Source organism: Macaca thibetana, chromosome 2 (assembly GCF_024542745.1).
Source record: "Macaca thibetana thibetana isolate TM-01 chromosome 2, ASM2454274v1, whole genome shotgun sequence".
Taxonomy (NCBI): domain Eukaryota; kingdom Metazoa; phylum Chordata; class Mammalia; order Primates; family Cercopithecidae; genus Macaca; species Macaca thibetana.
In genome coordinates this window covers 97,753,404-97,776,435 of record NC_065579.1, presented here as the reverse complement: position 1 = coordinate 97,776,435, position 23,032 = coordinate 97,753,404, and the positions used below count along the sequence as shown (strand labels likewise).

Sequence of the window (23,032 nt, the reverse complement as noted above, 5' to 3'; positions counted from 1 at the left end):
ACCATGGAAGAATTTAAAAAGTAATTGGGCAAGGCGTGGTGGCTCATGCCTGTAATCCCAGCCCTTTGGGAGGCCGAGGTGAGTGGGTCACTTCAGGTCAGGAGTTTGAGACCAGCCTGACCAATATGGTGAAACTCCGACTCTACTAAAGATACAAAAACTAGCTGGGTGTGGTGGCTCACGCCTGTAGTCCCAGCTTCTTGGGAGGCTGAGGCAGGAGAAGCACTTGAACCTGTGAGGTAGAAGTTGCAGTCAGTCTAGATCATGCCACTGCACTGTAGCCTGGGCAACAGAGCTAGACCTGTTTAAAAAAAAAAAAAGTAATTGAAGAGAGAGAGAGGTGTAGGTCTTTCTAAGTACGATACAACCCAGAAATAGTAAGTAGTAAAAGAAAAGCCTGGTAAAATTGACCAGTTAGAAATAGAAGTTTTCATGACCAATAAACAAAAACAAAAACAAACAAACAAAATAGCATAAGAGAAATCAAAGGACATGACAAACTGAGGAAAAGTTTTGACAATCATATCTAAGATAAAGGACTGTACTATTATATAAAGAGTTTCTGTACATAGAAAATTAGACAATATATGTAAATAGATAATTCACAGAAAATGAGAGACAAATGTCTCTTTAACCTGAGAAGATGCTCTCAAACTCACTCGTCATAAGAAAAATATGACTTAAAATGTTTTTTCATCTATTAGATTGATGAGTTCCATTTCTGACCAAAATAGAGTAAGTCTACTGCCACCCATGTCTCCTACTGATTGATCACTACTAAAATCTCTAAATAATATACAAAGAACAACTATCCAAGGACTCTGAAAAGTAATAATAGCAGGTGGATTGTGATGGCAGGAAACTCAAAGCCTGAAGAAAGACAGATACAGGAGTAGTGAGATTCCTGTTTTTATTTTTTCTCCTCTATCTCTTGGCTTTGATCCAAGGATAGGTGAATTGGGAATTGTCAACCAGACACTATCAGCAAAATGTCCAAGAGAAGCCTGACCATGTAGCCACAGGACCAGGAAAAAAGGCTACTGCAAGCTAGAGAAAGTGGTGGAAACTGCTGATTCCTTTTTTCTCTCCCTCCCTTTCCCTGAAGCCATTCCAGTCAGGGATCTGCCCTGCAGTGGTACAGTGACACAGTCACCTGGGAGAAAACCTGTTCTTCTGGACAGAGGAGTTGGGAAAAGGGACTCTTGGAAGCCAGAGAGAACATGGAGGAAATACCCAAAAAGAGACAAGTGGAGAAAGGAATCCCTAATTCTGTGTAATTGTTTGACATGCAGTCATAGGTAATTGATACAATTGTTCCCCTTAGCCACAGTTTCTCTTTCCATGTTTTCAGTTACCTTCAGTCAACCGAGGGCAGAAAACATTACATGGAAAATTCCAGAAATAAACAATTCATAAGTTTTAAATTGTGTGCCATTCTGAGTATTGTGATGAAATCTCGCACTGTCCTACTCCATCCCTCCTGCGATGTGAATCATCTCTTTGTCCAGTGTATCCATACTGTAGGTCCTTGTATTAGTCCATTCTCATGTTGCTATAAAGAAATAACTGAGACTGGGTAATCTGTAAAGCAAAGAGGTTTAATTGGCTCGTGGTTTTGCAGGCTGTACAGGAAGCATGATGCTGGCATCCGCTTGGCTTCTGGGAAGGCCTCAGGAAACTTAAAATCATGGCAGACGGTGAAGGGGGAGCAGGCATATCACATGGCCAGAGCAGGAGCAACAGAGAGAGAGCAAGATGCCACACACTTTTAAACAGCCAGATCTTGTGAAAAGTCACTCACTATTTCGAGGACAGCATCAAGAGGATGGTGCTAAACTATTCATGAGAAATCTACCCCCATGATCCAGTCACCTCCCACCAGGCCCCACCCCCAATACTGGAGATTACAATTCAACATGAGATTTGAGTGACACAAATCCAAACTATATCAATGCTACATACCTGTTGGTCACTTAGTGGCCATCTAGGCTATCAGGTCGAAAAACATAATATATACAGGGTTCAGTACTATCTGTGGTTTCAGGCATCCAGTAGGGGTATTGAGAAGTGGATAAAGGGGACTTTTATATAGGGATCTATGTTATTAACTCAGTTTTGCCATTTATGTTGTCCAACAATCTGCTATACTTAACAGAAAGTTTTACTTTGTTAATTGTGGAGGTGAAATAAGATTATCCAAGAGAAAAGGAGGTTTATATTCCCATTCAGTTTTTTCCTCATTCCTCCAGCCACATAAATATAAGAAAATAAAGTTATATGGAGGATGGCCATAAGTTGAAGGATTAGAAGATAGGAAGAGTACGATTTAAAAACAAAAGTCTAAGGAGTAATTCATGTCTAAACTTATTGAAGTTCATAAATAATTTGTCCTGATTTTCAGAAGACAGAACCCTGGACATAACCACACAGGACCTACAAAAAGATAGCCGCAAGAGAACTGGTTAATAATGTTGTGAGCTGCCATGATAGCATCAGGGGTCTAGAATGAGTAACAAACTGCTCCTACCAAGTAATTAGTCTTCTGCTCCTTTCTTTTAGTCTCCCTGCCTCCTGGCTGGAACCTGGAAGACCCAGAAAAGGGTGGGGAGTAAAGAACAGACCAGCCTTCTCCCCACTACAGTTTATTGAGGCATTGATCTGGCCAAAGCTGGATGTATGGAGGCAGAAAGGGTTCATTCATTTTTTTTAAATTTTTCATTTCGGAGTTATTGCTTGTCTACTACGGACCTAACACTGTTCTAAACATTGGGATTAGTAATCTTTCATTATCTGTGGGAGATACATTCCAAGATCCCCAGCGGATGCTTGAAACTGAGGATAGTATAAAACTCTATGTATACTATGTTTTTTCCTACACATACATACATACTATGATAAAGTTTCATTTATAAATTAGGTACAGTAAGGGATTAACAACAATGAATAATAATAAAATAGAAAAATTATAAAAATAGACTGTAATAAAAGGTGAATATGGTCTCTCTCTCTCTCCCAATATCTTATTGTTCTGGCCTCACCTATTTTCAGACTGTGGTAGACCCTGGGTAACTAAAAACACTTAAAGCCGGCTAGGTGCAGTGGCTCACGCCTGTAATCCCAGCACTTTGGGAAGCGGAGGCAGGCGGATCACCTGAGGTGAGGAGTTCAAGACCAGCCTGGCCAACGTGGTGAAACCCTGTCTCTACAAAAAATACAAAAATTGGCTGTGCGTGGTGGTGCGCGCCTGTAATCCCAGCTACTCGGGAGGCTGAGACAGGAGAATCGCTTGAACCTGGGAGGCGGAGGTTGCAGTGAGCCGAGACTGCGCCACTGCACCCTAGCCTGGGTGACAGAGCGAGGCTCTAACTCAAAACAACAACAAAAAGTCAATAAGCGTGGTGGACAAAAGAAATAGGAGAGCAGGTAAGGAAATGGTGGGGTGGGGAGGAGATGAGAACAGGTATTAAGTAGGACGGTCAGAAAGGGCCTCAGGGAGAAAGTGAAAGCCCAGCAAAAACCAAGGGAGGTGAGAAAGTGAGCCAAGCAGCTATCCGAGGGAAGAGCTTTCTGGGCAGAGGGAATGGCTGGGGCAAAGACCCTGGGCCTGGAGGTGGAAAGGTGTCTGGCGAGTTCTAGGAGGAACAAGGGTACCAGTGTGGCTGGTGAGGAGCAAGTAGGAGAGTAAAAGAGGTTTTCATAGAGGTAAGGGACTGGGAAACCCTATAAACCACCGAAAGGGATTTGGCTGTGGTTGGATGTTAGGTTTTAATTATAAAAGGATCTGCGTTTTTCACAACTTGAAAGTGAGCTACAGTTAAAATGAGACTTGTTCTTATACCTGAAAGTGACCAGAAAATTAGGTTCTGGTCTTTAAGAGATGGAAGAGGGAAATGTGAAGGGGCGTATTCCCTTCCCCGGCCCCGACCGCTCTGGGTTGGAGAGCCCAGCGGCGTGCCGCCTCCGCTCCGAGTGACAGCCCAACCAGTCCTCTCCCTTCTCGGCCCCGCCTCTCCCGCTGCCTTCCGGATCTCGAAGGGTGCTACAGTACGTTAGGTACGCCCCTCCCTTTCTCCCGGCCTGGGCTCCGTTCCAGGCGACAGCCCAATCAGGGCTGCCTTTTGTTTCTTCGGACCGGTTCCAGTCTGGGTTCTCGTCCACGACGACCGCCCAGTGAGGCCCCGCCCCTCCCACCGCGGTTCCGCCCCTCCCGGAGCGACCGCCCAGTGAGGCCCCGCCTCTCCCGCCGCGGCCCCGCCCCCTCTGCGTGTGACCGCATCTAGGCCCCGCCGCGTCCGCCACGCCCAGCGCTCGGCAGCGCCCGCCCCACTGGCCTGGCCCGCCCCCCGCACCCGGCGCTCTTTTGCCCGGCCTCCGGTTCTCGCCGGCTCTCTGGCCAGCCCCCGAAGACGTGGAGCGCTGCGGCGGCCGGTGAGTGGGGAAGGGCACCTCGGACCCCCAGCTGTCGGCGGCAGTGCCCGGCTCCGTGCAGCGACAGAGCCCCGGCCACTGCAGGCTCCAGGAGTTCCTCCCGGCCGCCGCCCTGCGTTCCCGGGCCGCCTCCCGGTGCCGGCACCCCTGGGGATGGGAAGTGGGACCAGGATAGGCGCGGAGGCTGTGGGGGCAGGGATGAGTGAAGGTGTTGCGGGTAGTGGACGTCGCAGGGGAGGGGAGAGGTTTATAGAGGGAATATGGGTCTGGGGCGAGGGTTTGAGTCCTGAGAGACGCGCGATGAGGCTGAAATTTGGGGCTGGTGGAGTCAGGGTGGGGGATGTTAGGGGCCTCAGCGCTCTGGGGAAGGAGGCAGTGAGTGGGGTAGTTGGCGGAGCGGAGTGAAGGGTGGTTTTTAGAAGGGCCAGCTCGGGGTCCCGGGATTCTTGCTTCCTGGGCAGTCCGGGATCAGGGCGGGCAAGGCTGTCTCCAAGTGGGTTTGGCCGGAACGGGCTTGCAGGATAATGCTCACATCGAGGTGATTGGGTTTCCAGGCTTTTGACTGGGACATACTGTGCAGTTTAAATAATAGATACCTGTCTGGCTGGTACCTGGGACACCTGAGAAACGTGGATGGAATGGGGTTCTCCCCTACAGGCAGCGTCTGATTTTCTGGGTGCCTTCACAGCACCAGCATTGGTGTGCGCTGCCTTCTGTAAAACCTTGTATTCCAACAAAACGGTGTATGGAGATCCCAGACTTAAAAAGTGCAGCTGAGGTTTATTCAGACTCAGGACACAGTTGTATCATATTGCCTTAAATCCTGCGGAGTTTAATCCCGTGGGGTTTAAAGCGGTTAAATCCACTTTGTAGTGTCGACTTTTAATTTAAAGTCATACAAATCTAGAGGACTAGATGTTTTCTAAGGGCCCATTCTGCATGATAAACAGTTTAAAATTCAATGTGGAAAGTAAATCATCTGTTCTGAACAGCTGTTGCTGAAAGAATCGTAGAGTTGCAGATGAATGAAATTTGAAAGCTCTAAAATAATGGAAGGGCATAGAAAAGGCTTGGTAAATTGGGGTGTATGTGCACTTAAACCCATTTAAACTTTTTTCTTTTCTTTTTCTTTTCTTTTTGAGACGAAGTCTTGCTCTGTCACCCAGACTGGAGTGCAGTGGCACAATCTCTGCTCACTGCAACCTCCGCCTCTCGGGTTCAAGCGATTCTCCCGCCTCAGCCTCCCGAGTAGCTGGGATTACAGGCGCCCGCCACCATGCCCGGCTAATTTTTGTGTTTTTAATAGAGATGGGGTTCCACCATGTTGGCCAGGCTGGTCATCAACTCCTGACCTCAGGTAATCGTCCCACCTTGGCCTCCCAAAGTGCTGAGATTACAGACGTGAGCCACCGCGCCTGGCCAACTTTTTTCACTGTAGACACCTTTGGAAGACAGAGAAAAGTATAAGGATGAAAATTAAAATCTGTAGTTTTGCCACATGTAATAACATTTTGATGCATTTCTTCCTAATTTTTGTATTTTTGTGTATATGAATGTACACAAAATTAGGGTAGTGTTGTTACATAATTGGGGTAATAATGTCATGTTACTTCATACTTTTGCTTTTTCTTTCCACCTTACAATAAGTACTGTACTTAGCCCATGTGTTAGAACAATTTGATGTGTGCTTGCTTCTGCTACTAGACTAAGGGCTCCTCAAAAGCAAGATGTAGACTTTATTTACCTTTGTACCTTTAGACTCTCATGGCTTGGCTCATAGTAAGCACATGATAAGTGTTTATTATATTTGGTATTTACATTTTGAAGGTGATGAACTCAGCTTCTGTATTCTACTGGTAGGTTAATATTCTTCCCCACCAGCTTTTTATTATGAAAAATTTCAGCCAGGAGAGTTAAAAGAATACCACAAAGAATACCCATATTCTCACGCAATAGATTTACTTACTGAGATTCGTATTACTCTGACACAAAATCCTCTGCTCAGAAACCTACAAGAATGTACTGGCCACTGGATCAGATGTAAACTATAGCATTTGTTATCCTTAAATGGCTGCATCTAATAAAACGTAGCCCTCTGTTCTGGTCAGGCCAGTCTTCTTATTGTTCTTTTCCCATGCTGTCTTTATTCTTGCTTCATTGATTTTACACATTGTTCCCTTTTGTAGAACATGCGTCCCCCATTGTCTGGTCCAGAATTTTTATGCATTAAGTGTTCTGACTGCATTATTAGCTATTTTAGGTGACCACTAGATTTTGTCTTGAACTGATTTCCTTCGTTGAACCTAGCATGTTGAATATTGATTTGGCTGGTATTTTTCAATAGCATTCCTGATACATTTGGAGTATAATTTGATTTTTTGTTGTTGTTGTTTTTTGAGACAGAGTCTTTGTCTGTCACCCAGGCTGGAGTACAGTGGTACGACCTTGGCTCACTGCAACCTCTGCCTCCCAGGTTCAAGCAATTCTCTTGCTTCAGCCTCCCGAGTAGCTGGGATTACAGGCGTTTGCCACCATGCCTGGCTAATTTTTATATTTTTAGTAGAGATGGGATTTCACCATGTTGGCCAGACTGGTCTCAGACTCCTGACCTCAGGTGATCCACCCACCTCTGCCTCCCAAAGTGTTGGGATTATAGGCGTGAGCCACCACCCCTAGCCTGGAGTATAATTTTAATCCAACATTCACTTAGAAGACCTTTTTTGCCCCTGACAATACCTAAGCTCTGTTAGAGGAAAAAAAAGTTGAATGGTTCAAGCAAGATATCCTGAATCTGTTTAATCAGATTGCCGCAAGATTATGGTTTCTACTGAAGAAAGGAAAAATGTTATACAGTGTTGGCCACTTCCTTTGTGATTGTTCCCTTGAGTTTGATTTACCTTTGTACTTTGGAGTCATTAAAGCTTGTATGAAGTGCACAGTTAGAATAAGTATGTCTAACGTCTGAAAATTGCCCTGGTTGAGAATCACTGGGTTAGATAGGGTCACCTGAAAAACATTTTAGAGCAAGGCCTTTAAGCCTTAAGTGACTGACTCCATTTGTATGCCTCCAGGTTGGCTCCACTATTTTGCAAGCTTCGTTACAGAGCTGAAGGTGGTGTCCCTGAGAAAGATAGGGAAACTGGGAAGGAAGCTGAGGCTGGGGAGAAGTTTATGATTAGTTTTGGTTTTATTGAGACAAGTGTTAGTGCGATAACAGTGTTGGAAACTCCTGAGGGAGCTCAACTTAGAAGACAAAACTAGCGACAGATTACAAAGACAGCAAGACAGAGGTTAGAGTTTGAATTTAAGAGAAAGAAAGAGGGTTTAGAGGGAGAAGTAATACAGAAAGAAGGCAAAAGTCTTGGGATTGTTTCTTGGGCATATATATATATATATATATATAATATTTAATTTTCTTCGTTCCACTGCACTCAAAGGAGAAATGATTTGGGCATATTTTTGCAGATAGTGTTGGGAGAAGCCAGAAGGTAAAGGAGATTCTAGAGGAAGGGAGAGAATCAAGATAATAAAGCATTCTGGAAACCAAGGAAAGAGTCTATGATAACTTTGAATTTAAATGGAAGCGTTTTGTTTTTTGTGCATTTAAAAGTGTTGTTATTATTTTTTAACAGCAAGTTTGGGCTATTCCAACAAGAGTATCTTTGACACACTAGATAGACTACCTCTACCCTATGGCTACTTACTGTCAGACTTATCGTATTTGTTCTTGCTGGTTAGAGCTGGAAACTTGATCAGAGTTGACTAGAATTTCTCTGAAGAAAGTTTAATTGCAGAGTTTTAATATTCTATTTATACTAGTAGCCAATAATAAAAAGGTTACCATTTGTTGCATGCCTACGATGTGGCAAGCACTGTGCTGTACATGTCTCTCATTTCCTGTCACACCATTCAGTGTGGCATGTACTTTTATTTTTTATTTTATTTTATTTTTTTTGAGACGGAGTCTCGCTCTGTCACCCAGGCTGGAGTGCAGTGGTCGGATCTCGGCTCACTGCAAGCTCCACCTCCCGGGTTTATGCCATTCTCCTGCCTCAGCCTCCCGAGTAGGTGGGACTACAGGTGCCCGCCACCTCGCCCGGCTAGTTTTTTTGTATTTTTTAGTAGAGACGGGGTTTCACCGTGTTAGCCGGGATGGTCTCGATCTCCTGACCTTGTGATCTGCCTGTCTCGGCCTCCCAAAGTGCTGGGATTACAGGCTTGACCCACCGCGCCCGGCCGCATGTACTTTTATTAATCCCACTTTACAGAAGAGGATAAATAAATTGCCTAAGGTCACATAACTGAGAGGTCATGAATTGAATTTGAATTTATGTCTGTCTGTCTCCAGAGATTAAGCTCTTAACCAATTCTAATAGACATAATTAACCAAAGTCCAAACCACTAGAACAAAACAAGACAGAGGGATTGTATGCTATTAATCAGAGTAAGCTAGACTGCTGTATTGTTTAAATCCTGACACATGTAATATGCTCAAACATAATAGATTTCTCACTCATGTAACTGTTCAAGGCAGGTATTCTGGATTGGTGGGTGGCTTAACTTCCTTCTGATTTAGGAAGCCATACTTTCCTGTGTTGTATCTCCCCAGTATCCCAAGGGCCCATGGAAAGGGAAAGAAAACGTTGTGGAGAGATAGAACCACTCCCTTAAAAGTCTTCATCTGGAGTTGTGAGTACTTCTGCTCACATACTATTGTCTAGAATTTAGTCCCATGCTCACCTAACTCCAACTGTGTGGAAAATGTAGCCTAGCCGTGTACTTAGACAAGGAAAGGGAGAGTGGATTTCAGAGGATAGCTCAAATCTCTGCCACAGGAACGAAGGAAAAAGGATTGGGTAGAGAACTAGACAAGAAACTCTAAATAAGGTCTTGAAGATTCTCTTGATATTCTCCTGAAGTTATCCTAAAAATGCAGGTTCTTTTGGGGTTCATTTCAGTCAATAGGATACAATTTCATAGGCTTTCATTTTTACAGATTGGTAAGGACTACTTATTAATTGGCCATTAAATAAGTTATTGAGGATTACTCGTATTTAGTATTCATAAAATAAAATTGGTATACTTCTAGAGTTTATTGAAGTCTAATTCAGCAATCTACTAAAATGTCTAGCTGTTTCTCTGTGCCTGACAGTGTTATAAAGATTAGTTTGCAGACACTTGCATGTACAGTCATGTGTTGGATAATGACATTTCGGTCAACAACAGACTGCATATATCATGGTCCCATAAGATTATAACAGAGCTGAGAAATTTGTGTCATCTGGTGACATCGTAGTATAACACATTAGTCATGTGTTTGTGGTGATGCGGATGTAAACAAACCTACTGTGCTGCCAGTTGCATAAAAGTAGCACATACAGTAATGTACAGTACATAATACCTGACAATGATAATGAACCCATTTTTACTGGTTTATGTATTTACTATACTATACTATACTATACTATACTATACTATACTATACTCTTAATCATTATTTTAGAGTGTACTCCTCCTTATATTAAAAAAAGTTAACTGTAAAACAGCCTCAGGCAGGTCTTTCAGGAGGTACTCCAGAAGAAGGCATTGTTATAGGAGATGACAGCTCCATGTGTGTTACTGCTTCTGAAGACCTTTCTGTGAGACAAGATGTGGAGGTGGAAGATAGTGATATTGACGATCCTGACCCTGTGTAGACCTAGGTTAATGTATTTGTGTCTTAGTTTTTTAACAAAAATGTTTAAAAATTTAAAAAATTTAAGTAGAAAACAGCTTCTAGAATAAAGATATAAATAAAATATTTTTGTACAGCTGTACAGTGTGTTTCTGTCTTACCCAAGTGTTATTACAAAAGTCAAAAAATCAAAAAATTTATAAAGTTACAGTTAGCTAAGGTTAATTTATTATTGAAAAAAACTTTAAAAAATATATTTAGTATTGCCTAAATGTACAGTGTTTATAAAGTCTACAGTAGTGTACAATAATGTGCTAGGCCTTCACATTCACTCACCACTCACTCACTGACTCACCCAGAGCAACTTCCAGTCCCGCAAGCTTCATTCATGGTAAATATTCTATACAGGTGTATTCATTTTTAAGTTTTTATACTGTATTTTCACTGTACTTTTTCTGTGTTTAGATACACAAATACATATTATTGTGTTACAGTTGCCTACAGGATTCAGTGCAGTAACATGCTGTATAGGTTTGTAGCCTTGGACCAATAAGCTATACTGTATAGCCTGGGTATGTCGTAGGTTATGCCATCTAGGTTTGTATGAGTACACTCTATGATGTTTCCACAACAGTGAAACTGCCCATTTCTCAGAACTGTCTTTGTCATTAAGTGATGCATGACCGTAAATGGTTGGAATTCTCCAAATTGTCAGAAGGATCCTTTGTTATCAGTTCATTGTTGGTATTGTCTTCAGTTGGTCATGGCTTTGGCTTGAGGTTTACTCTTTGGCTGCTGACTATTTTTTGTTATTAATATTTGGGCACTGTGTTACTTGTTTTATATATTTAATTTTGCTTTAGGTCAGAAGATTCTGTAATATGGTTTCACTTTGTCATTTTATCTTGAACTGTTTAGCTCATCTTCAACAGAGTTGTATGGTAGACAATTCAAAATTAAGATTTCATTTAGTAGGAAAAAACATAGAATTTGGATATCTCTAATGACTCTGTTTTCTCTAATTTTAAGCTGTATATCATGGGAAACTAACTTCTTGCTTACTATGAGCTTAACAAAGTAACTTCTTCATTCAATTTTCCTCTTGGTTTTTAAAGTATAAATTATAGGGCTTTAGGAAGATTACGTAGAATTTTGTATGTAGGTACCTAGAAAGTGTCTTATATGTAGTGAGAAATTCAACAAAAGAGAAATTTAGTAAAGAAGAAATTAAATTTAAAAGGCAGTAGGGGAGTTCCTATATTACAAATGCTGTCTGTTCACTAAATATGAGATTGCTATGTTCTAGATGCCAGATCGTTTGCAATCATTTCTTTCTGTCTTAACACTCTTGGCTGGGCACACTGGCTCACACCTGCAATCCCAGCACTTTGGGAAGCTGAGGAGGGAGGATTGAGGATAGTTTGAGACCAGCCTGGACAACACAGGGAAATCCCATCTCTACAAAAATAAAAAAATTAGCTGGGTGTCATGGCACGCAACTGTGGTCCCAGCTACTTGAAAGGTTGAAGTGGGAGGATTGCTTGGGCCCCAGAGTTTGAGGCTGCAGTGAGCCACAATCACACCACTGCACTCCAGACTAGCCTGGGTGACAGAGCAAGACCCTGTCTCAAAAAAAAAAAAAAAGGCCAGGTGCAGTGGCTCACACCTGAAGCTGAAGTCCCAGCATTTGGGGAGGCCAAGGCGAAAGGATCACTTGAGCCCAGGTGTTTGAGATGAGCCTGGGCAACATGGCAAAACCCTGTCTCCACAAAAAATACAAAAATTAGCTGGGCGTGGTGGCACATGCTACTGGACTCCAGCCTGGGCAAAAGAGTGAGACCCTGTCTCAAAAACAAACCAAAACAAAACAAAACCACAAAACAAATACCATTTCATTTTCTTTGGTGGAAATATGCTGATGGATCCTCTCAATTTTTGTATGTTTGAAAATAGCTTTATTTCTCTTTTATTCTTGAGGCATATTTTGGCTAAGTATATAATTTTGGAGTAGCCATAATATTCTCTTGGTACACTGAAGATACTCTTTCAGTCTAATTATTGGTCTTCAAGGTATTTTGTCTTTATTTTTCTGCTTTAAGATTTTCTCTCTCTTGGCTTTTCTGATATTTACTACGCTTTTTAAAATTTATCTTGATGGAGGTATGTAGAGATTCTTAAATCTGTGCCTTGGTATATAGTTTGTCAGCTTTGGGAAATTCTTGGTCAGTCTCTCTTCAGATATTGTTTGTATTCTAATACCTCCCCTTGTTAGTTCCTTGTCTCTTACTCTTTTTACTGTATTTTCTTTGTTTTTGTTTTTTTTTGTTTTGTTTTGTTTTTTGTCCTCAGGGCTTAATTCTAGATATTTTCTTTGTGCCTGTGTTATTATTCATTGGTTTTTATCTTTAGGTTTGTCCGATTTTCTATAAAGCCTTCCTTGGGTTCTCAATTTTGACTCACATTTTTAAATTCTAGAATTTCCATTAAAAATAGTTTTCAGTTCTTTGCCAAAATTATCAATCTTGTCTTTTAGTTCTTTGAATAGATGATCATTATTTTAAAGTCCTTTCAACTACATTATTTGGATCTATTATGTGTTTGTTTCTATTGTTTGTTACTATTTTTTGTTTCGTATGTACTAACTTTTCTCTTGATTAATAATACAAACCTAGAATGTAGTTCCTATCAGGGTTATCTAATTCTCGTTCACTATTCTGTTTAGAATGTAGCCTTTTCAGGTCCCAGTTCAAAGTGGGGATTTTATCTGACTGTCTTCCTTGATCGGCTCTCTACTAATTACACGTTTTGTCCCCAAGCCTCCCATGGCCAACAGAAGCCCTGCTTAGCTTCTTACCCTCTCAGCAGAGACTCCAGAGAAACTGGTTGCAAGTGCTTAGCTGTCTTCTGGACTCCATTATTTCCCACTGCCTTGTTTTTTTTTTTTTTTTTAAGAGACAGGGTCTTGTTATGTTGCCCAGGCTGGTCTTGAACTCCTGGGCTCAAGTGATCCTCCAGCCTGTCTCCAAAATAGCTGGGATTACAGGTGTAAGCCACCATGCCCAGCTTAGTTGGCTTTTTGTTATTCACAAATTTTTAAAAATACAGGTCACGTATTCCTTATCCAAAATGTTGGGACCAATAGTGTTTCAGATTTTGGGTTTTTTCAGATTTTGGAATATTTGCATTTATATAGTGAGATCTCTTGGGAATGGGACCCAAGGCTAAACGTGAAATTTATGTTTCAAATGCACTTTACACACATAGCCTAAAAGTAATGTTATATAGTATTTTAAATAATTTTGTGCGTGAGATCAACTTTGTGTTAAGTACTTATGTGTGGAATTTTCCACTTGTGGTGTCACATATATATGCACATATTTATGTATGTGACTGTGGGTGTATGTTGTCTAGTTGTCTTCAGCAGAAGAGTTTGATCCCTTTAATCTACTGTCCTGGAAGTGGAAGTCTTGGCTTGTGTTCATAGTTAATGTGTCACTTTGAGGATGTGTAGTTTTGGAGGAAATGTATAGTAGTGGTTCTGCCTAGCTGAGATGGGTACTGTAGAGAGTTCCATATAATTACACCCTGACTACTCATTACCCACTAGCATTTTTCTTTTTCTTTTTCTTTTTTTAGTAGTTATATTCAGCCCAGTTGTCTGCTTCTATAGATTTAACCCCCAGCTATCCTTTCCTCTTCATTGTCATTGTTCAGACCAGTATCAGCTTTTTCTAGACTACTTTAATGGCCCCCTAACTGGCCTCCCACACTCTAGGCTGACCCTTTGTGATCTGTAATAGCTCCCTACTGACTACATCAGTTCCCTGCTCATAATGAATTGGTGACTCCCATTGTATGTTAGACAAAGCCCATTTCCTTTGTAATCTGGGACCCTAGTTGGATACCAGCTGATTGCCACCTTTCTTTCCTCCTACACAAAGTTAATGTTCCAACCATACCTAACCATTTGTATTTCTCTGAGCCTCTTGGCTGTTTTTTCATCATAATTTTCTAGGGAAATAAAATTTTGTCTACTTAGGATACCTCTCATTGTGTATCTGGCAAACTCCTATTCATTCCTCTGAATCCTGTTCAGATGCCACATTCTTTGAAAATACTTTCTTATTGTGTGACAGCACATTTTACATCGTTATCCTTCATTTACACAAATGTCTATTCTGCTACATTCTGAGCTGCTTATAGAAAAGGATGGCGTTCTTTCCAAAGCTTGGCTCACACATGTACTTTGAACCATTGGTTGAGTCTGTCATAACCCATCTGAATCATGAGAAATTTGCTTTGATCTTGGAAGCCAGAATTAGGTATAATTGAGAGAAAATGGAAGTCTATAGCATATTTCTCTTTCATAATAACAACCCATTTTCACTCTTTATTTTAATTTTCAGCAGATTTGTCAAAGATGAAAGTGACCTTATCAGCTTTGAATACTTCTGAGAGTTCTTTCACGCCTTTGGTGGTCATAGAACTTGCTCAGGATGTCAAAGAAGAAACCAAAGAATGGCTGAAAAACAGAATTATAGCTAAAAAAAAAGATGGAGGTGAGTAAAATAGTCACTACTCAGACTTAGTCTGGCCTCCCACACTGTATGCTCAGTCACTAAAAATGTGTTTGCAAATGTGTTTTATAATTTTCATTGATATATTTTATTTACTAATGTTAAATTTTTTGCCTTTTATTATGTCTGGGACTTGAAAGGAGGTCCTAAATCAACAGGAGGCTTTAAGTTCCCATGAAACTGAAAGCAGCATGAGTGGTTTTCTTCACAGCTCTAAATAGTATGCCTGCTACAGTGTTTGGTGCATAGTAGGTGCTTAAAAAATATCTGTCAAATGAATGGACAAGTATCTATTGTATGCTCTTTGTGTGCCAGTTATAGTACTAAGGGAGAGAGAAATATAGTCTCTGCCTGCAAAGATGTTACCATCAGGGTAGAAAGAAATTTAAAATAAGAAAAGTACTTGGAAGAGCTGTCACAAAGCAATGCATGGCATGAACAAATGAATCGTGTATATTTACTGTAAAAGTAAAGGGAAGGGCTAGATGACACTGTGGCAGTACTTTCTGCAGTGGCAAGGAATGACTTCAGATGCCAAGGTTTAGCCTTCTCTTGAAAGGTGACATGGGTTCCCAGTCTGGGTGAGAAAGCAGCGGGTGTTTTAGTGTTTTACATGAGCAAATATTTTGTAAACTATACAAAACAACACCTTAGTCTGCACAGAGTCTCTGAACACTGGACTAGACTTAGACTCTTAAAAAAAAAACAAAAAAAACACAAAACTGTTACTATAAACTGAAGTTATTTCTTAAGAATAAAATTGGAATCAAAGTGGAATTAAAATTTTTTTCAAATAGTTGAACCAGAAGGAAACTTAAAAACAAGAGTATTTGCTTGCAGAAATGTGAGCATTTCACTGATCTTAAGTCTGCTCTTTAAAATTTTTGTGATTTAAGAATTATATAGTGTTTCAGTGTGAAAGATTCCAGTGTATTCCCCGCCGTCTTTTTGCCGATTGTGTGCCTCCAGGGACACACAGGGAAGGGATGGGAATCTTTCCACACTTTTTGGGCGATCATAAAACATCTTCCCAAAAAAGTGTTCAGCATCTTCCAGGTGAAGGGAGTGGATTTATACTCATGTTTACTTTTATTCTCTTCCAACCTGCTATTAAATTGACAATAATAAAGAAAATATATAAAAGACCAAAGTCACATGGACCAAAAAAATAAAAAGAAAAGATATAAGAGCAGCAAAAATTGGAAGCTAGGAAACAGGTGGCTGAATAGTTATTGACTTGTCAGATTTGAGAAAGCCAAAAGTTAAGCTGACAGGGAAGGAAGTTGAGATGCAATTTGGTTTACTCTGCACAATACCCACAATGACTCAGGAATTAGGGACACTGGACCTATGGAGGTGGGGATAAAAGTAGGACCAAGAAGAAAAGGTAACTGGCTGAGATCCATTTAAGAAATAATACAGAGTTTCAAATAGCTAGAAGGAGGATATTGAATGTTCCCAACACAAAGAAATAATAAATGTTTGAGATGATGGGTATGCTAACAACCCTGCTCTGAGCACTCTACATTATATGTATTGAAATACTACTATGTACTCCATGAATATATACAATTATTATGTGTCAGTTAAAATAAAACTAAATAGATCCTCAAATCCCTTCCATATTCTACAACCCCAGCAGAAGACTTGAGGTTTATTCTCTGGAGATGGTCAGATGCATGGTTTTTGGCATAGGAGTCTATACACAATTGAAGGCACAGATTCTGAACTGAAAATAAGATACTGAATACCATTCCCCTTTCCCCCACTCCACCACTCACATACCTAATTTAGTTTCCAAAATATTAGCAGTGAGATTCACACCTCGTAGGACGCAGATTGGACAATCTTTCTTTGGAGAATCTGACCAGCTTAAGACAAAATAACTAAAGGTGCAGAAATCAGGGGGTTGCTAACGGAAAATTGTTTGACCAGACTACCTTACATTAAAGGCCATCCTTGATGAGCTCCATGTAAGCCCTCAGAACTTCCGTTTAGCCTCATACAGCCCCTTTCTTAAATGTGAACATGTAATAAAAGATCACCAAACATCTGAGAACAATTCCTAACATGAAAGAGAAATCTAAAACTAAACAGATAAAAGCAACAGACTATTCAGAAGAAGAAAACCAAAAGATAATAAAAATCTCAGCACTCAGAGTTGTGAAAAGATGTAACATCTATAAATCAGGAATAGGATATTATAAAAATCATTTAGGAAAAAAGCAGCTCTTATAAAGTGAAAATACGAAGTTAAAATGTAAAAACTCAGTAAAATTACTAGAAGATCATGTTGAGAAAAGCCTCCAAAAAAGAAGAGCAAAAAGGTAAAGAATTGGAAAATATGGGAACAAATAATAAGAAAATTAAAGGACCAGTTCATGAGGTACACGTCTGAATAAAAGGAGTTCTAGAAAGAGAACAAAGAAAAGTGAGGTGTGAGGGCAGAGTGAAGAAAGAGTTCTCCATGAAGATGATGTTGATAGGTTATCTTTCGTGTCAGTGGATCAAGGAGAGAGACAGTTGGCAGAGAACTTGGGGGATTGGCTTACTGATAGGTACATAATAAACTAAGCAAATGATAAGACAGCAACTTTTGGGAAAATGGAAAGTATGAGAAAGGAAAATCATAGCATACTGTATATAACATGTAGTCATAATCACATACTGACTTGATGTAACCAAAGGATGATTTAACCATATTGTGAGAATAGGTAATGGGAATGATGAATGGAAATGGTGAAGAAGGAAAGTGAGCTAAAAATCCTCATCTTCAATGGTTAAAACTGAAAAATCAAGAAATAGCTCTATAAGCATGTTATTTGATGACGTGAAAACAACTAACAAAGGAATCACCTGAACAATTTGAAAGGGAAAGGTTAATGGAGGGGAGGAAGACCTTACATTAAAGGCCATCCTTGATGAGCTCTATACAAGCTCTCAGAAATTCCGTTTAGCCTCACAGAACCTCTTTCTTAAACATGAACATGTAATGAAAGATCACCAAACATCTGAGAAAAATGCTCTTTTTCAAAGCAAAATGTTGACAAGTGGTTCTTCATAAAGGTTATACCAGGCCAGGCATAGTGGCTTATGCCTGTACTCCCAGCACTTTGGGAGGCCACGGCAGGAGGATCACTTGAGGTCAGGAGTTCAAGACCAGCCTGGCTAACACAGTGAAACTCCATCTCTACTAAAATTACAAAAATTAGCTGGGCGTTCCCAGTTATTTGGGGACTGAAGCAGGAGAAGCACTTGAACCTGGAGGCGGAGGTTGTAGTGAGCCAGTATCGCACCATTGCACTCTAGCCTGGGTAACAGAGCGAGACACTGTCTCAAAATAAATTAATTAACTAACTAATAAAAAAGGTTATACCAGTTGCTGTCCCACTAAAAATGGCTGGGATGCCTTTCCCCAAAAACTCACTGTGTCTGTTTGGGTCTTCCAAACAAGAGATGGGATTTGATGAACAAGAAGTTGATTGAGAGAAATATTTGTGGAAAGAAGGAGGAGGGAGCAAGAGTGGGTCTAGAGAGCCTTCAGACTTTGTCAGTTTGACAGTTGTTAAAGGAGAGAAGAAAGGAAGGAGAATTGAGTCGGAAGAGCGTCAAACCACAGCCCAGTTCTGAGAAAGTAACAGCCAGGCTTAAAGTTGCCCTTTAAAGGAAACTTATGTGCAGAAATGGCCTTGTTCCAGTATCCCCTCTGTGCCCAGCTGATGGCTGGAGGCAGCTGGGAGAAGCATCTTAAGGTGTGGCAACAGGAGCCTGGCAGTCAACCCTGTTCTTCAAAGCAGATTGTCTTGAAGGGAGAGCTGGTGGAGTGGGGTACCTTCACAGCTACCACGCTCACCAACCTGTTATCAAACTTTCCATCTTTGCAGTGTGAGAAGTGAGAAACAGCATATTGGTATAGTTTTTACATTTGTCTTAATATGAGTGAGGTTAAGGATCTTATATTTAAGAGCCATTGGTATTTTCTGTAAATTGAATATACCTTTTACTAAAGTCTTTAATAGCTTTACTGTATATTACCTAGATAATAGTGTCATAATGCATTCATCTTAATATATTAAACCATTTGATAAATGAAGTACAAATTCTGCTCATGATCCTGTTATCATCCGATTAATATTTTCATCATTCCTGTCAACCATCCCTAGAGGGTAAATACTAAAGAAATAAATGTACCTTTAAAAGTTTAAAGCCGGGCGCTGTGGCTTATGCCTATAATCCCAGCACTTGGGAGGCCGAAGTGGGTGGATCTCTTGAGCTCAGGAGTTCAAGACCAGCCTGGGCAACATGGTGAAACCCTGCCTCTACAAAAAATACAAAAAAATAGCTTGGCGTGGTGGCACACACCTGTAGTCCCACCTACTCGAGAGGCAAAGGTGGGAGAATCTCCTGAGCCTGGCAGGTGGAGGTTGCATTGAGCCAAGATCATGCCACCGCACTCCAGCCTGGGCAATAGAGTGAGACCATGTCTCAAAAACAAACAAAAATTGATGTAGGTGGAAATAATCTCTTTTCTTTATAATCTTTTAAATAATAATTACATGTATATGATCAAATCATAGCATCTCTTTATGTTTTGGTAACTTATTTCAGAAAAATATTAAACCAAATAGAACATAGAAATTGATGGGAAAAATCACTGAAAAGTTATATTGCTATTTATTATTTAGTATTTAACAGTCACAAAATCTGTTATAGTCCAGTGTAATTGTATTACATTTTTGGTTTTTTTTTTTACTGAAACATTTTGTTCCAAATTAATTTTCTTAAATTTTGGTCTATTGTGTTTATATTAAACTGCAATCTTTGTTCTATATTTTTATTTAGTGCACTTTTATACCTAGAGCTCATAAATATTGAATTCTTGTCTCATCTGCTTCACATTTGAATAAGTGGCAGGCCACTTAGTGCTACATTTTTCAGTTTTTGCATTTATTGAAAAACTATAAAGAACTGCCATCCCTAATGTACTTATGTTATTTACTTGGAAGATGGATTTAAATTGTTAATATAATTTCTTTTTCTTCTACCAGACTAGAAACATTATATTTATTGAGAAAGTTTTTATTTTTGAAACGTTTATGTTTGTCTAAGATTGTACTTATCTTTTGTTTTTGAAGGTGCCCAGTTGTTGTTTAGACCATTGTTAAATAAATATGAACAAGAAACACTAGAAAATCAGAACTTATATCTTGTTGGTGCCTCCAAGATTAGAATGTTACTGGGAGCAGAAGCAGTGGGATTGGTAAAAGAGTGCAATGATAACACCATGAGAGCCTTCACATACAGAACCAGACAGAACTTCAAAGGTTTTGATGGTAAGCCCTTAGTTCTTTGTCTCTGTTAGAATCCATTTATCAAAAAGAAGTTTATGATGAATAGATCAAATAGTGAATATTTTTTCAGTAAAGGATCAAATAGTGAATATTTTAGGTTTTGCAGTCCGTGTGGTCTCTGCTGCAATTACTCAACACTGCCATTGGTAGAGCAAAAAAGCAGCCATAGACCATAAGTAAGTGAATGGGCGAGGCTGTGTTCAATAAAACTTTATTTATAAGACCATGTGGCAGGCTACATTTGGCCTGTTGCCATCCTTTGCCTCCCCTGGATGAACACAAATTAGAAGAACACATGTAACTTATTTATATTATTCTATTCTAATTCTTATGAGTATTCAGTAGCTTGATACAGAAAAATCCTTTTTTTTGAATGCAGAATGATTATCACCAATCAATTCTAAGTTAACAAAATACTCCAAGAAAAGTATTATATTTTCTAACTCTACAAGAAAACAATCATGTAAAAAGAAATTAACTATAGAAAGTTGCATAAGTAGAGATTTTCTACAAATAACCACATGTGAATATTTTTTAGAAAAAAATTGTAGTAATGAGAAACACAGTAGTAGTTCAGTAACTTAGAAACCTCATTTCCTGAATTTTCTGGCTCCTGCTGAATGTGATAGGGTCATTGGTTCTATACTGGCCCCAAAACAGGTTCTAGTCGAGAATATTTTCAGGAAAGAACTGGGAAAGCCAGGGTGGATGTGATAACAGGATGGGAGCTTAGCTTCAGAATCAAACTGATCCCTGCCAGGGCTTTCAGAGTTAGAAGATGTGATTAGACTTCTTTGGATTCACTTACTCCGGATTTTTATACCTGAGTGAATAAATGTTCAAGATGAAATTTACCTTATTTAAGAGGATTCACCTGTCAAATAGCAACAACATTTTCTTACAAGACTTTCTTCTCTCTCATTAATGGAAGGGATGTTTGACTCCAGAAGGGAATGGAATGGGCTTGAGAGTTTGAAGGAGGATAATTTGCCATATAGGCAAACTTCTTCAATTCCATCCCTGGTTTAACACAATAATATGTTAATAAGTTTAATATATTATTATAATTTAAGAAAATACTGCTTTCTGCTCATTGGTACTAAATGAGATCAATTATATGCTTTTTGAATGTTTCTACTATAAGTATTAAAATGGTTATTGTAGAATTGTATTATGTGAAGGCATAACATAATTTTTTTATTCTTGTAAAATATCTAAGGAGCTTTATGTTCTATTTAATTTACCAGCTTCATACTTTGATTACTTATGTTAATTGCTTCTTGTTTACACCATTGTTTCTATAATCTCAGATAATTGGAATATTTTTATTTTGATCACTACTAAAATCTGGTAATTTCTGTCTTATTTTAGATAACAATGATGATTTCCTGACAATGGCGGAATGTCAATTCATTATCAAACATGAACTTGAAAATCTTAGAGCTAAAGATGAAAAAATGATCCCTGGCTACCCCCAGGCAAAGCTGTATCCAGGAAAATCATTGTGTAAGTCATTATGTCAATGAGCTTTTTTCTTAATAGACATAAATAGCAAATTATAGATGCCTTTTTCCCTCTTACAGAAGAATTTACACAAACTTACAATGACTTGTATTTTTATGAACGTATCTTTTCCCCTTGGAACCTCAGTATATTGCATCTTTAAATCAATATGTTTGTTTTGTGTTGTTGACTACTTATTTATCAAGGTCTCATAGCATACAGTTAGCTTAAAATCCAGTGTGAACACATATACATATTACTCAATTAAAATGAGCAAAGTTTACTTTATGCCCTAATATTGTACATGAAAATCTGTGGAGGAATATAAAAGGGAAGACATGGTGTTTTCCTGGAGCACTCTTTCCATTTCCTCTGATCTCACTGGGTATGCAAATTAGAATTTTGCAACTTTTTGGTTTTGTGTGATTTCATTTTAATGAGGATACTAGTTTGCAGAATGAAAGAGTTTATTATAATGCATAATTCCAAGTTTGCTTCAAACCCAGATAGTGGCAAAGCTTCAGAACATTTTTGCTGCCTAAGATACACTTTAAACATGTAAGCTTCTTTGTCCCCTAGTCTGTTTTTTTGTTGTTGTTGTTGTTGTTGTTTTGTTTGTTTGTTTTTTTGAGACAGTCTTGCTCTGTTACTCAGAATGGAGTGCAGTGGTGTGAACATGGCTCACTGCGGCCTCCACCTCCTGGGCTCAAGTAATCTCCTGCCTTAGCCTCCTGAGTAGCTGGGACCCCATGGTTTACGTTTAATAGTGTAATACCACCTTCCAATCTTCATCCAGGTGTTACTGGTGGGTCTTTGTTCTTAGAGCTCCCAAGGTGGGGGCGGGCGGCTCCCAAGATGGGGGCAAGCCTTTTGTTCTCTGACCTGGGGTTCTTGGCTTCACAGATTCCAAGGAATGGAACCTTGGGCCGTGCGATGAATGTTATATTATAAGCTGTGAGTCACAGAAGAGAACTGTGGAACCCAGCAACTAGTGTTTAGCTCCATTAGGATGAACCTGGGCACTCAGCTGCGCAGGAACAATGACGAGCTTCTAGCCCAATCGGGAGCAGCAGTGGGTGCCTCGCTGGATCAAAAGCGTGGCAGACGCCCTGTGGGATCCGGAGGGGTGGAAGTCAATGGCGGGTCTGCGACTGCAGCGAACAGCAGTGGTGGACCGTGAGCAAAAGCTCAGCTCGAGCCAGAACAAACACGACCAGAGGAGTGTGCAGTTGCCAGATTTAATAGAGTGAAAACAGAGCTCCTATAGGACGGGAGGGGACCCAAAGTGGGTTGCCGCTCCCTGCTCGAATGCCTGGGTTTGTATCCCTATCATTGTCCCTCCCCCTGTGCTCTCAGGCGATAGATGATTTGACTATTTCTTTTTTTTTTTTTTAATTTATGTTCTAGGGTACATGTGCACAACGTGCAGGTTTGTTAGATATGTGCCATCTTGATGCGCTGCACCCATTAACTCGTCATTTACATTAGGTGTATCTCCT

At 40.0% G+C, this 23,032-nt stretch overlaps 2 protein-coding genes across 3 annotated transcripts in view; both read left to right on the top strand.

Moving 5' to 3' along the window:
* HIGD1A (HIG1 hypoxia inducible domain family member 1A) overlaps positions 1-23,032 on the top strand; it is a 1,051,097-nt gene that overhangs the window by 236,944 nt on the left and 791,121 nt on the right. The gene's annotated exons all lie outside the window — the stretch shown is intronic.
* The window catches only part of ANO10 (anoctamin 10), a 240,035-nt gene continuing 221,267 nt past the window's right edge, over positions 4,265-23,032 (top strand). The window contains exons 1-4 of one of the 2 annotated variants that reach the window (XM_050780384.1): positions 4,265-4,428; positions 14,512-14,661; positions 19,815-20,012; positions 21,402-21,536. In XM_050780384.1, the coding sequence (XP_050636341.1) occupies positions 14,523-14,661; positions 19,815-20,012; positions 21,402-21,536 (472 nt within the window). In that variant the 5' untranslated portion in view covers positions 4,265-4,428; positions 14,512-14,522. Of the gene's footprint in view, positions 4,429-14,508; positions 14,662-19,814; positions 20,013-21,401; positions 21,537-23,032 lie in introns of both variants that reach the window. The other variant, XM_050780385.1, reaches the window with a different exon arrangement.